Below are 15,008 nucleotides of genomic sequence, written 5' to 3'. Positions count from 1 at the left end.
AATGACAACTCCAAGTTATCAGAAGTTTAGTATATTCTTTTTCGTATATTCTTTTTAGGGAAGCAAGGAAATTTGTATTTTAGAAAACTGTATGAGTGGCTTAAAAACAAAGGGGTATAAACTTGTCATTTTAAGAAATTATTGTTGCATTAGGTCTTCATTCTCAGTTCTGTGCTCTTCCCGCTGTACAGTTATACAATGTAGTTGAAACTGTAAAGGGGACAAGTTTCACAGTTAATCTCTAGTTTGTTTCGTACCAGGACAAAGAAATAAGGCCTTTAACAGTCCACAAATTCTGAGTGTTTTCAAACCCAAACTATAGCAATTAAATTCAAATAAGGCACACAAGGTTGGGTTTAAGGGCTTTATATACCAGTAGCATCTTTTTAAAAAGGTATTTACCAACGACTCAGAATTAAGTCCCCTAGTTCCAAGCCCAAATCTTTAAAAATCTAAGTCCTAATCCACTAAAATTCACTGCAATGAATGCAGTGACCCTGCCGACTCAAAAGAATGGAGCTTGCTAACCATCACACTCTGCAGGTTCAACATATTGGCTCTGTAGAATTACCTAATTTTGCATTGAAATATGCTCTTGTATCAGCTTTATAATTCACATATGTTAATTTAAATATCTGATAAAACTCTTCTTAGCCCTAATGTCTTCTAAATTGTATCAGAAATGTCTGCAAAAATGAATATACTATCATCCTAGTTCATACAAAAGGATTAATATTAGTTTTCCATCTTTTAAAATACTGCATCTATTTCTAAGAAAAAATGTGAAGCAAAACAAATGCATTAAGTATTAAAATACCTTTTTGATCTTTTTTATGGAGAAAAGCAAATATTACACTGAGAAAACAATGGGCATCTAGCATCTCACAGCACAGAACTGCTGCATGAGAGGTGTTTAAAGGGAAAAGTTGACACAACTTATTTAGTAAAAGATGCCATTTTTTCTAATAAATTATATTTATTTACAAAAGGTCTAATTTTACGTAACTGAGGTTTTTTACATCAGAATATATAAACAGAAGAGAAAAATCTGGTAATTACAAACACAGAACATAAACTTTGTTCCCCTATTTTTCACCTTTCAGAACAAGTCTTCAGTTGTAGAGGCGGGCAAGAGACCAACACTTACAAAAAATGTTTGCAGGCAGGACCAAAAAAATGTTTATAAATAGCACATTTAGATACCCCAAGGAACAGCATAAAAGGGCATCAAGAAATGGCTTATTTTGAATCTGGTCTTATTAGGTAGCCACTCTGTTTTATAGTTTATGACTGAAAACTGGAGTTGGGGAAGTCAGCCAGTTCCCCTGAAATGCCCCACACCTAGGGCAATTACCATCAAATTAATAGTTATTGTCAGTCACTAACAATAAGATGGCCTTGAACTAGATCCTGAGTCACAAAAGCAGTTTTTATATAGCAAGTTTAGAAAGCACAGAAAATCTACTGCAATTAAGGAACTTAGGCCAGGTAGACAAGCTAAATAAAACGGAGGGCTGGCGGGGGGGGGGGGGTAGAGTGGGGGAGGGGAGTAGTTGGGCAATTGAAGCAAAATCTTGGTTCCTACCTTACCATTAAGTCAGCTCCAGTGACATTTAAGTGCCTGTGATGTCATCATTATTCACCCCTTTGTCAAAGACAGCCTGAAATGATTTGTTCTCAGCTTAGAATTGAAATAGAAATTTTGCTATTGTGTCCATTAGGGCCTTCAACTGTAATCTAGCTAAATGTTAGCTCCTCAAATAAAAGTTACATGTAAACTGCTATTGTATAATATTAACTTATGAATACAATAGGAAGATAAGTTTCAAATCACAGGATTTCTTTTCCTACTCAAAAACCACATGTAAGTTACATGTTCTAATAAGTTTTTGGACTTTTCTGAAGTAACAATTACAGTAACAAAACATCTTCAGTGCACTTCAGTTACGTATGTGGCTTTAGCTGTATTTTAATATGGTTTATTGCAATGCTTTTTCAAGTCCTGTAATAAATGGGTACCGTGGATGCTGGCTGAGTACATCTGTCAACTAACATTTTACATTCATTCAATAGATGCCTATCATATGCGAGGCACTGTTCTAATCCACAGGATACAGCAGTGAATGAAACAAATCTCTGTCCACAAAGAACTAGACCACCACTAAAGTCAAAACAATTGAAAACGTAAGAGCAAGGTAAGAATAAGGAAGGTAAGAATCAATTAGACCGGTATTACCAGAACCACAGAATGAGATTATAAGCCTATTATTATAAACCTATTAGATTCCATGAAAATTACTCATGACGTTGTTTTCCTTTTTGTGAAATGAGTGCAGTTTTACCTAGAGAATGTAAAAGAATTAAATCTCTACTTTGTATTGAGATACATCCTCAGGGTAAAAGTCAGATTTAAGTATAAAGAATTAATGTGCTTTGCCTCATTTTGCTTTTAGAAATGTTTATTTAGTTCTTTACTTTTGTAATTTACATTTAAATTACATAATATACTTAAATATCCTAGAATCTTTTAAAAAAGCATTCATCACTCTTCCCTAAGTTCTGATTAGAAACTCTTCTCTCTTAAATAGCATATAGGCTTAAAAAAAAATCTATATAAAAGGGGCTTCCCCTTTCTAGATGCAAAAATAACAGTAGCTGCCTCATCAGCACTCAGCTGACCATTAACACTGGAAGAAAACAAGAATCATGTAGGCAAACGCTTCTGACACAGGACGCAGGCCCTTTGGTAACTGAATGAAAACTATGGACCTTCTTTCCAGAAGAATGTACAGATGTTTTAGGAGTTTTTACAGTTTCTTCATTCTACCACTATGAATTAAGCTTACCTTACTGTAGGCCAATCCTTTTCATAATTGTATAAAATGAGGCCCAATTAGCAAAAACCAAAAGATGAATAGCTATGATATTCATTATTTTCAAATTTATTTTTATTCTTGAAAAACATGGATAATCTATATGCTAAAGCTACTTTGGGTAATGGTAATGAAATGCCACCACTATGTTGAAAAAATGTGGGACCACTGCTTTTATTTGAAAGCAATGAATTATTACACTTGGGAAAAGGGCAATGAGTTCCTCATACTTGACTAAATTAACTTTTCATATAAATTTAATTTTCCCACATAGGAATTATAGACAGGGAGAAAATAAAACATCAAATATTTGAAATTCTTATTTTGGCTAAGTATATTAAATGTATTCATGAATTTAACCTGATAATTATGAGAAATCTTTAACATTTACCTAAAAGTCTGAGACTTAAAAGTATAAATTTCCATCATCTGAAAATACTTTTTCTTGAACACATTTGTTCAAACTCCTAATTCAACGTATGTTTAATTCTAATAAAACCAGTATTTCAAGACATTTAAGCTTTTACCAGACTGAAGATTTAGAAACCTAAATCTTAATAGGTAAAAAATATTCACACAGAACTCTTACTTTAACAAAATCTTCCTATCACCTGTGCCTTCAGACTGTACAGTATCTTCCTAGCAACTAAATCTCATTTGATGGGATCATCAAAGGGTGATAGACAAGGGTTATAGTCACTTGAATTACATCTTTTATAACAAGGATGTTGTATTCTGAGTTGTAATTTGTTCAATAGTTTTGTTTTTAGGCCAAATAATGTTTATGGATGATATAGGGAAACTTGAATTTGTATTGTTTTCAAGGAATGTGAGGTTGTGATAAGACAGTACCTCTATAAGAAATACAGAAATCTATTTTGAGGACATGCTAAAACACATCAATAGCTTTTTATTTAAATAGAAAAATCAAAACTTTAAAGTTGTATTTTAAAAAATCATTCATAGAATTAAAACATTTTACAGATTCTAAATTCTCTTGTGAAACATCACTAATATTTCTGCCAATATCACGTTTATTTTAAAGATTTTACCACTGACTTCCATGCCAAGTGTTAGACATGATTGGCAATATTAACTATCATTACAATGGGACCTCTGAAAATTAAGTCTAGGTAACTCCCTGTTGCCAAAGTTGTTATGTGTTTTGATTCTAATGTACAATAGGAGACCCAAGCAAGCAACTTGATTACTTCACATTTTCTAAAAAGATAGTGATTCTCACTTTCTATAATGTCATGTCATATTTCACAGCAGAAAAATGACTTGGCAGAGAGTTTAAAAACAGTCCCCCCGTACCCCACCTTTTTTTGTGGCTCTCAACAGTGGACAGTAGATTTAATTGAAACGGAACAGGGATGGGAAAGAATCATCCTGGTCAGTCCCACTTTCAAATTCATTAGGATGATGAAGGAAAAATAAAACGAACTTTTTGTTCTTCTAAAAGTCTCAACTTGAAATAGGATCAAAGTATCCAAAATAAAAAAAATACCTAAGATAATACCAAAGACTATATGCTAAAATTTACTATAAAAAAAAAAAAATCTCCTGCACTGAAGGAATATAGTATAAATTACATTACCAACGTTCAAAAGTTAGCATGTAAAAATATTCTAGCTCCAAACCACTGCCTCGCTATTCTATAGGAAATTCATAGATCAAAAACAAATATAGGGGCCTCAGATGCACTGAATTATAATCTTAAGTAACCTAGCTATGTCGGTAAGAGGAAGCAAAATTTCAGGGATTTAGTATCTATTTTTAAATGATCATACAATCTTTTTAGAGCTGAGGAGTTTACGTAGAAATAAATACTAGTACACACTAGAAGAGAAGGTTTAATAATCGATAAAAATGTACAAAAATATTCAAATCAGAAATGCTTTAGAATGTGTACCACGAAGTCAATACTTCTCAGTGAGTAGGGAAGGTAAAAGACTTCCTCAATGAAAAAAAAAGCAAGTGAAAGATCGGATTTAAAAAAAAAGACAACTGTTAAAGAAATGTTTGTCAACATTGATTTTTGTTTTAGACAAGAATATTGCAACTATCACTTAAAGTTTGGTGGCACATTCTTTAGTAGGTCCTTAAGGCAATATATTTAAACTAATTTACAATTTGATTTGATGTTAACTTTTTAAACATCACCTCAAAATAATGCCCTCACAATAGCCTTTTTAAAATGTACTCAGATGTTTCATAAAAAATAATGGTGGCTTTATTACAGCAGTGCTCATTAGCACCACTATTGTTAAGGGTCTACCAGGTTTCCATTAAGAATACCTATTTCTGGGTTCACCATAAAAGATCAGCTTTAACCAGTTGGGGTAGTGCACAAAAAAGCCATTTTATCAGTTGCTGGTGCTTTTTTTGTACTACTAGATATCAAAAAATTTTTCACTATATCTTCAAAATCCAACTTCTATAAAGTAAATCAAATCACCTCATCACTTAGACTTTAAAACAAAGTAGAGACATTTGCAGTTATCAGTAAATTGCCACCTTTAATCCATCCTGCGGTGCCCTATGAAAGGGACACAAAGACATGACTGTATGAAAATATGATTCTTGATACAGAATCGAAAGTTACTTTCAATTTCCTTTGCTTTTATAAAGTCCACAATAACAATACTTAAATGCACTTTTTTTTTTTCCTGTGATATAATTAAAACCCAGTGTTATTTCCATTGAACTTAAAATAGAGTCCCTGGTCTGAATTAGACTTTAAACCATACTGTAAACATATATTTGGTATAATTTATTGATCATCATCCAGTTGCTCCAAAAGGGTCCTTCTGCGCTTTTCCAATTCCCCTTCACTCAGTTCACTGCCAGAAGTATCCCAATTACCCTGAAAAGACATTGACTACAATTACATTTCATGTTAGTACTCAAGTAGTAGTAGTGAATAAAATCTATAAGGAGTCTCTTTCATAGAAACAAACATCACAGGGTTTAAAGATTTAAAGACCGAACTCTTTCCCAAAAGCTGATCAATGGGTTGCTAACGAAGTATTCCTTGATTGTATCAGAGGAAATTCTTACAAATGAACATGAAATATCTAGTATCCATTTAATGGAAGCCAGGTGTTCAATTTCCTAGGCACTATATTCCTTACTAATTCTGCAGATTCTATGTTGTCCTATAAATGTTTTATATTACAAAAAGGATGGTTTAAGCAATACAAGATGGTTTGAACAATACAAGACTTAGGCTGAAGGAAAAATTTTTCAATACTGCATTATTTGTGGGAAATAATCTTGAAACGTGGATAGCTCACCTATCCTTCCCTTCAGGGATTTCCTTTAACCTACTGTAAGGAAGAAGCTATTAAGCTGCTAACAGGTATATAGGAAATACTCATTTTTTCATCAAGGATGTGTATCAGACTCACCAGTGCAGCATTTAAAGAACCCTCCACCCTATAGCAAGAGAATATTCAGAGGGAGGGCCAGAGCTAATCTACACAGTTTAACTTCTCCATTTGTGATTCTGTGGAAGGAATGGCAAGGCTAAGGCTTATGTTACTATGCTCTGTCATTCATACATATGTATGTACACACATATGGGAACATAAGGACTAATTATATAATTTGATATTAAAATATTAACTTTGGCATGTAGTCCCTTCCTATCCATTTGCCCTCCCCCTAAACCTCCAATGATTTCTAAAAATTATTGGAATGCTACCTTTTGAAACTGTATTTAGTAACAACAATTGTGAACATTTGAGGCTCTTAAATTTTATATTCCTTTAACAGGTAGAAAATGCCCAGTGGCACTTCCGAGAAAGCAAAAGCAGACCATCCTTTCTCAATGACTTGAAAAAAATAACAGCACTCCATTACTTATTTTTTAAGGAATATAAAATTTAAGACACTCAATATGCGTCACATCCATTAGAAAACTTTTATGTGAAAAGCAGCTGAATTTTCATTTTTTCCTTTAATGGCAGCAGACCTGAAAAACTCTTCTTTAAACACCATCATAGTTTTAACTACAGTATCCATTTTTCTTTTTGAAAATACAGGTATGAAAGAATTCTAAGTACTTACAGAATCCTTTCCAGTCTTTTTCTTAGGTGATTTGTGTTTTGATTCTGATCTTTGTCTAGTTCTCTCTTTTTCGCTTTCCCGGTCTTTCTCTTTTTTATCCTTCTCTCGCTCAGCATCTGACTCTGGAGAGTCCTGTATAAATAAAGAGTGTTATTTACCATTTGATGGCAACATCATTTTATTTTTAAAAATCCCTATGTAGGTAATATTTAAGAATCTACATATAACGGAGTATGTATTCCCAGAGTGGTGAAATTTAAACTCAAGGAGTCTATAACAGATCCAGGATTCATGGAGAGTGGTCTTTCCTATAGGAGGATGACATTATCATAGGGTTATATATCACTAAAAGAGCTTCACTAGATTAGGGATGAAGGTACACTCAAGAATGGATTATATCTAATATGTAAATGTAGATATAACATTTTCCACCCACCCAATAAAATACTGGCTTATTTAGGCATGTATATAGGATGCTATGATTAACTTAGTTAATCATATACTAGGTTGACAACTAATTCTTTCCTCAAAATTGCTGAGGCAAGAATTATTTAAAATGTAATACCAGTGCCTAAATAAGCAGTCTTTCATTAGATATGCACAAATTCAAGCAAGCAGCATGAAAAAAAATCTTGTTTAACAGGTTTATGGTAACACCGAGGCCCTTACATTTTGAAAAAGCTCCTTAGGTGTATCTTGATGTGTACCTACAATTAATTGAACTGTTGGTTCTCAACAACAGCAGTAACATACATAAAACAGAGTGGTAATCTTAATGATGTTTGTTTTTTCCCCAAAGCTCACCAAAGGATTTGGACGAAGATCAACAAACATCTTGAGTTTAGGTGTCCACCTAAACTATACCAGACTGCACTGGACTAGGGAGAAAATGGTTCTACTGCCACTGAGGGCAAAAGCCCAATGTAAAATAAAAGCTTGCTTACAGATTTATGCCTCCTCTTCTTGCTTTTCTTCTTATGTTTTTTTGACTTCTTGTAACTTCTCTCTAAACAGCATGGAAAGGAAAGTCAGAATTTGAGGACATCCAAGTGTCAATGATTTTAATCAAGTTAAAAGATGCTTACCAGACTCAGCACTAGAAGAATGTTCTGAAGCAGAACGAGACTCTGATCGCTGTCTTTTTTTCTTTGAATGGCTGTCGTCGTCATCTGAATCTGACCCCTAAACAATACAAATAATTTCATTCATAATGATGCTAACAAATATTTCAATACACATATGGTGCCATCTAATAAAATTCCTTACCGATCGAGAACGGGAACGTTTCCTGTGATGTTTTTTAGATTTTTTAGAATGTTTCTTGTTCTTTGAATGATGATGCTGACATTCATGCTACAGGGCAAAAGAAAATAAAATGCAAGAATTTACATTTAGACAGTAAGCAGATCATAAAGAATTATAACAAGTCATACAAGTAAGTTCTTATACAAAATGGAATTTTACTCTATTTAAAGTATATATATATATATATATTTGAAATTGCAAAGAATTATAACTGTTTAGAATGTTCTCTTGCCTTTTCTTAACCATCTTATACCCACCATTTAGATACCTAAACACAATATTAAAAACTATGAATAAAGTATTTTTTATAGGAATAAGAATGATGTGGGGTAACAGGGATAAACGGTACACTCCAGAAAGGTATAATTTGCAGAACAGTCACACTGCTTTTGAAAACAATGAAATATTACATTCAGATATGGTTTATCTGATGGCTCAGCTCCAAGATAAAGAACTACCTCAGAGTTGTCCCTGAGCTAGTTGTCCCTGAGCTAAGATAAATGAGGTTGATCTCAGAACAAATACACAATCTACTCTTTATTTTCACCCAAGGAGCATTCCCTTCCTTGTCCTACTTAAAGACATTCATCCATAGGCAAGCTAACTCTAACCCACATGGAATTGGAAAAGGAAATGTTTCTGTGGATTTTGTTTTATTCAAACAATTATCAAGCGAATAGGAAAGGGGAAATGCTGTGGTAAAAGCTCCTTAACTCCAACATATGTATGGTTTTGAAAATAAATTCTGCAGTTTATAAGTGGAAATGGAAAATCTGGCTCAGAAAGGACTTTCATTGTATTTATTTTTATCACTGAATGGTGACTCTTCCTTTTCTACCTCAAGGTCCAACCCTTCCCTATGCTACTATTTTTATCTCCACTTACGACTTCACCACTCTACCCCCATGAACAGATCATGAAAGAATCTTGTTGGAGATTCTTGAATTGGGTAAATGTTAAGACACTACCTAGAGTAGAGGTTCTGAAAATTTAATGTCCAATACCTGAAAATCTTGTTGAAATGCTTCTGATGAGGCCTGAAGGGTTTTGCATTTCTAACGCTCTCAGGTAATACAATGTTGCTAGTCCAAAACATACTTTGAGTAGAAAATCTTGAGGACCAAAGGACTAAATCTAGAGGCAGCTGGAAAACTACAGTGTACATGTGGGTACATTAATAGAACAAACTTGTCAACACTGATATTCATCAAGAATAAATACATGGAAATAAGCTACCTGCTATGCCCTATGACCATGCAACACTAATAAACAAGTGCCAGCTTTCTGTTTGTTGTAAAGTATTGGTTTGTTTATAACTGGCAATATAGCATGTTTGTTTAAAGTACTACCCTGGAGTCAAATAGCCTGGGTTGGAATCCCTTTCCTGCAAATTAATTTATTTCTCTTTGCCTCAGTTTACTTCATAGGGTTGTTGGAAGGATTTAAGCTCATATATGTAATATCTGTCTAATAATTAGAATGGTGTCTGGCCCCAAAGGCACCAAATATTATTCAGTAATTACTGGTCAATTTAGCATATTTACTATATACAAGTGCCTATTTGAAATTTTCATCAAAACACCCTTATTCAGCCATCCGAATAACTTGCAATTTTATTATTACTCTAACAAAAACTACTTATTTCCTTATTTTTTAGAACCCCCCTGAACTTTCAGCACATCTGATATAGTATTTGAAATATGTGTTAAAAGCTATTTATTATCTGCTTTACAAGATTCTAAGTTTTCTTTTAGGTTTACTAGTCCATGTGGCTGCTGAATTCCCAAAACACTGTAGAAGTACGCAACAAATATGAACAGTCTCCACAAATAAATCTATATTCTCATGGAAGCTTGTTTCACTTAAAAGGAGTTTCTATAAACATTCCCTAACCACCCTAGGTAACTAAATATGTATAAAAGCAGTATAATTTAAGAAAACATACTTGTTCACTCTGAATTCCTTAATTTTTGTTTATCTTTTTATATATTTTATATTTCAGCCGGTTATGAAAATAATAAAATTACCTCAAGCACATGCATAAAATCTTTAAATATTCGTTTTCTTTCAGACTCTAGAGTTATGTCCTCAAATGCTGGCTCTTTTACAAATCTCTCCCGGATCTGAAAAATTCAGACATGGAACATATTAATACCAAGATGAGTATACCAATATGACTAAAAAGAAACCTAACCTAAGTGAAAACTTAGAAACCTAAACCTAAGTGAAAACTGTGACAGTCGTCACCTCAACGCCGATATTATTTCCTTTCCTCTAAAGCCCAAACTATTTTTAACAAGTATATTTCTAAATGCAGTCACAGCTCATTTTACACTTGTAATATAGCCTTAATATGTTTAATATACTCTACAAAGAACTTGAGCTTATTTTTGAGGCTATAAAATAAGGAATTGAAAGTATTTATATCTTCAATTGAAAGGAAACAGTTCATTAGGAAATAATTTACAAATATACATACATCTTCCCAGACAGCATCCAATTCTATTGGAGGAGTAGCTTGTTTCAACATACTCTTAAAAGCAGATTCTTTTCGTTTCATCTTCCGAGCCTCCTCTTTTTCTCTTTCACGTTCACGGGCTTCTGCCTTTTCTAGTAACTTTCAGAAAATCATATTTAATCAGTTACAATAGTGCAGTTATAATTTTTGTTTGTTAATTGAAATGAATCATTATTCTTAATTTAACTATTCTCTCATCATTGATAAGTTAAGGGCAAATTTATAACACCAGTTAATTTGAGCAAAAAAAGCTCTACATCAGCCCAACATCTAAATATATTATTTTCCTTTACCTTACCCTGGAAGACTATTACTTTATGAAATCATACTCATATTCCCTTAGTCCAGTAGCTGACTTTGGCTGAATATATTAAAAACCATGCTATTAAATAAAACAATTTGTTTAGAATAGCAAAGATAACTTACACTATTAAAAGCTAACTTAATGTTCCCAGCATCTAGTGTGGTTGATCTTTTAGTTGAACTGATTACTGCCACAAAGTCTTCAAAAGTAGTATTTACTTCAACTACAAATCCTTTATCCTAAAAAACAGAAATCTTGTTAATACACATATCAAAGGAATATAAGATCAATTTTTAAAATATACCACAGGTTAACAGCTAACAGTAAGTATACTATTTACCTTTAGAATATCTTTTATTATCTTCTTCTCATCATGATAACGTGCTTTAAGATCCTCAACATAAAACTTGAAAAGGTCAAGTGCAGTTGATCCTAATGAAAAAACTAAAGAAGTCAAAAGCTAGCTCTAACCAAAGAGCTGCAATTATTTTTTTGTTTATAAAACAAAATAAAGCACCCCCATTTCCCAACACAATCATATTTCCCTCTGACCCATTCCAACTACTATCATTAACTGTAAGTGAGAAAAGAAAAGAATCTCACCAGGCTGACCAAGCATATTAGTGAATCTAATGTCAGAACTAATTGTTGGATACAATTCCATCCAAGATGACATAGAATGCAGTTGTCCATGTTCATGCAGCTCATCTAAAAATATCTGAGGAAAAAAAATTTTTTTAAACCAACATAAAAAACAAACCCATTGTATTAAAGTCATCTTTAAGGACATTACCTCAAAGAAAAGGGCCTTTAAAAAGCTACATTTTCTTTCCAGGCTTCAAATTATTGTTCTGTAAGATGGAATATCATTTCCAGTTTAAAAATATATTAGATATCGTCTAGCTCAAATGATGATGCTAAAGAACATGTATACAAGTTTCCTATAAAATATACTTTTTGTTTTTAGGCATAGTGCCTGATATATTCTGGGTGATTTTTTAATTTTGTTAACAAATGTGGGCCTCTTAATAGGAAGACATATCTAATTTCAAAACCTATTTCCTTTCTTTCTTAATAATAATATTATTATACCTTAAATCTAAATCTTTATATGCTTTTTCCAATTCCTTTTATCATTTTATACTATTTGCTGACTTTCAGAGCAACATATTGGGATTTTAGTACTCAGAAATCTCCTGCTTCCCCAAATCCTTAGGGATTTAAATCCTATAAACAAAATCCTTAAAAAACTATGGCCCAAAATTCTCCTAAAATTTCTATTCCTGCACTGCTCAATTTGGAGATACCAGTCAAATGTAGCTTCTGAGAACATTAAATGTATCTAGTCTGAACTGAGATATGCCAACAGTATATAACAATGATTTTGAAGATTTATTACCAAAAAATACAAATTTTAAAAAATATCAATTGCATGTTAAAATGGTATTTTGGATATACTGGGTGAAATAAAAGATTACTAAAATTAGAAATTAATAAATTAAAATCGCATATATGGCTTATGAATTTTTATTAGATAGCGCTACCCTGAATAACACCAGATACCTGTAATTCTACATCTCTTCAAACAAGAATAACTATGTCCGTACAGTTTTACATTTCCAAAATTCTTGTCTCAAACTTAACATCCTTTTGCTCCTACCTTTCAACATATGGAATATTATCTTAACCAAACCCTATTGTGTGATCAAGTTCTTCACGTGCTCCTTCTTTTGCGTCCCTAAAATAGCTTAGAAATCACCTTAATGATGCTCTCTAGAACCTAAAAAAGCTACTTCACTTTATCATACTTGCTTTGCTAGTGTTTCTGTTTTACTTCCAGGTTGCTAAGATCTGATAAAGTCAAAGAATTTTGATATTAAAACCATTTCAACAGTGAATCCGTGAGGGAGTGATGCCAGAAGCATGGTGGAGTGAGAGATGTCCTCAGACCTCTCCCCTTGAAAAACAATAAGCTGAACATCTAAAACTCAATGAAAAACACCCAACCTGCATACAAGCACGTCTGAGTGAGGGATCTGTAAGAGCTACTACAGATGACTTTTTATAAAATTTTGTCTTTGTTATAAAACTTATGTCTAGTGGAGACAACGTAGAAGATTCAATGAAAACATTAAGAAGAAAATTAGAGATCGCACATAATCTCATGACCCAGAGATAATCACAATTAACAGACTAACGTATTTCCCGTAAGTTTATGTAAATATTTTTTCCAAAATTGAGATAACATAAATGATTTTATATCCATTTTCCTTTCTTCTTATGATTATATCCTAAACTTTTTGTTTTATTAAATGTTTCAAAACTTTTAAAAAGTGAATCATGAGTGAAAATTACAATCACCTGAAAATTAAAAAAATATATATATATATGGGCTAAAATCCACGTTTGTAATTTTTCTTTTTAAAGATCACCAGATAACTCTGAGGTGAATTCAGATTTAAAAACCATTATACTAAAATTGTATGGTTCTTTTTTTATTTACTAACGTCATCTTGGGGGTAAGATGGGGCAAGAGTCTATTCTTCTACCTTATGGAAAGCAAGTTGCTCCTCAGATGGCTGAGCCTGGTATTTCTCCTTCCGTTAGAGGAGAGGTTCCCAACCTTGAAACTCACAGTTTTCAGAGCCAGTTCAGTATGCCCCTCCCCACAACTCCTTCCTTTTGTTTCCCTATATATTGTTCATAATAACTATTCATATATATGCTGAATTCCGAACCTTCTAAGATTTTGCTTCTCAGATACCTCCTCTATCATTCAATTCTTCATTCTTTTCTTGACTGATTTCTCATAAGAAAAGCCATTCTCTTAATCCTGAGCTCACTTGAAGTTTATCTTATCATCAAAATATCTGAGAGAAAGGTCTAATTTTCTCCCTACATACCTTTAACTTTCTCTACCATATCAATAGTCACTAAATACTTTAAACGCTACACTTAACACTATTCCTTCAATCTTATTTCATAGTCTTAACATTTGCTGCTTTTGGTAGGTTCCTCTATCTTAGCAGTTTCTCAAAGAATCATTTGAAAGACTGGTAAAAACCACAAATTGTTGGACTCCACCCCCAGATTTGATTCAGTAGGTCTGGTGTGGGGTTTGATTATCTGCATTTCTATAACTTCCCAGGTAACACTGATGCTATGCATCTGAGTGTCATGCTCTGAGGACCACTGCTCTATCTTAAAACTCCGTCTTGGCTTCTGAGATACTACAGACTCCCCTGGTTCTCTGTTAAAGCCCCTGATCATTTTTTCCTACTCTTGATATTAATTTAAATACCAGCTTTAAGATTTAAAAAAAATCAGGTTCCTTGTCATAGATGTGACAATTATTTATTATTACTTGATGGGCAAATGAGTACTCAATAAAATGACAGCCATCATCATAATGATTACTACTGAAAATATCCTGCCATTTATGATCTTTTATTCTAAATGTCAATCTTCTAATTTATTTTACTGACATTCTAAATATACCTTTTGATAGGTACTGTAGTAATAACACAGGAAAATTACTGAGCTGGATATCTAAAGCAAAATCAATATAACATGGCAACACCAGCTATATCAATAGTAATCAGAATCCATGCCAGGTAAATACCAATCTGATCTAAAGCATACTTCAGGCTTAGCTACAAAGACTCATGTGGCCTTTTACATTAGGATTTCTCCTCCACATTCTCTAGTCTTAGAATTGAGACTGTATTTTCTGTGACCCAGATTTCCTTATTTTTATTATATTATTATTTTACCACATAGGTCTCTATTTTAAACCATTGCAAAACCTTCATAAGAGACATTAAAACTCAATGGTTTCAAAAGAGTATAACTGACTTCCTAAAATCTGTTCTCCCCTTCTTCCTGGGCACATAGCTATTTAGTGAAAAATCTAGGTCTTCTAGCCTCTTTTGTA

The 15,008-nt window shown here is 32.9% G+C and overlaps 1 protein-coding gene across 3 annotated transcripts in view; it reads right to left on the bottom strand.

Moving 5' to 3' along the window:
* Positions 1-4,711: 4,711 nt before the first annotated feature.
* LOC105291492 (pre-mRNA-processing factor 40 homolog A) overlaps positions 4,712-15,008 on the bottom strand; it is a 33,432-nt gene continuing 23,135 nt past the window's right edge. For 2 of the 3 annotated variants that reach the window (XM_023530084.1, XM_011359319.2), the window contains 10 exons: positions 11,678-11,792; positions 11,415-11,518; positions 11,197-11,313; positions 10,732-10,869; positions 10,280-10,375; positions 8,214-8,300; positions 8,033-8,129; positions 7,892-7,953; positions 6,948-7,079; positions 4,712-5,742 (listed from right to left, as the gene is read on the bottom strand). In XM_023530084.1, the coding sequence (XP_023385852.1) occupies positions 5,650-5,742; positions 6,948-7,079; positions 7,892-7,953; positions 8,033-8,129; positions 8,214-8,300; positions 10,280-10,375; positions 10,732-10,869; positions 11,197-11,313; positions 11,415-11,518; positions 11,678-11,792 (1,041 nt within the window). In that variant the 3' untranslated portion in view covers positions 4,712-5,649. The remainder of the gene's footprint in view (positions 5,743-6,947; positions 7,080-7,891; positions 7,954-8,032; positions 8,130-8,213; positions 8,301-10,279; positions 10,376-10,731; positions 10,870-11,196; positions 11,314-11,414; positions 11,519-11,677; positions 11,793-15,008) is intronic. The other variant, XM_011359312.2, reaches the window with a different exon arrangement.

Source organism: Pteropus vampyrus, unplaced genomic scaffold (assembly GCF_000151845.1).
Source record: "Pteropus vampyrus isolate Shadow unplaced genomic scaffold, Pvam_2.0 Scaffold2, whole genome shotgun sequence".
In the NCBI taxonomy this organism is placed as follows: domain Eukaryota; kingdom Metazoa; phylum Chordata; class Mammalia; order Chiroptera; family Pteropodidae; genus Pteropus; species Pteropus vampyrus.
This window is presented reverse-complemented; position numbering and strand designations above follow the sequence as displayed.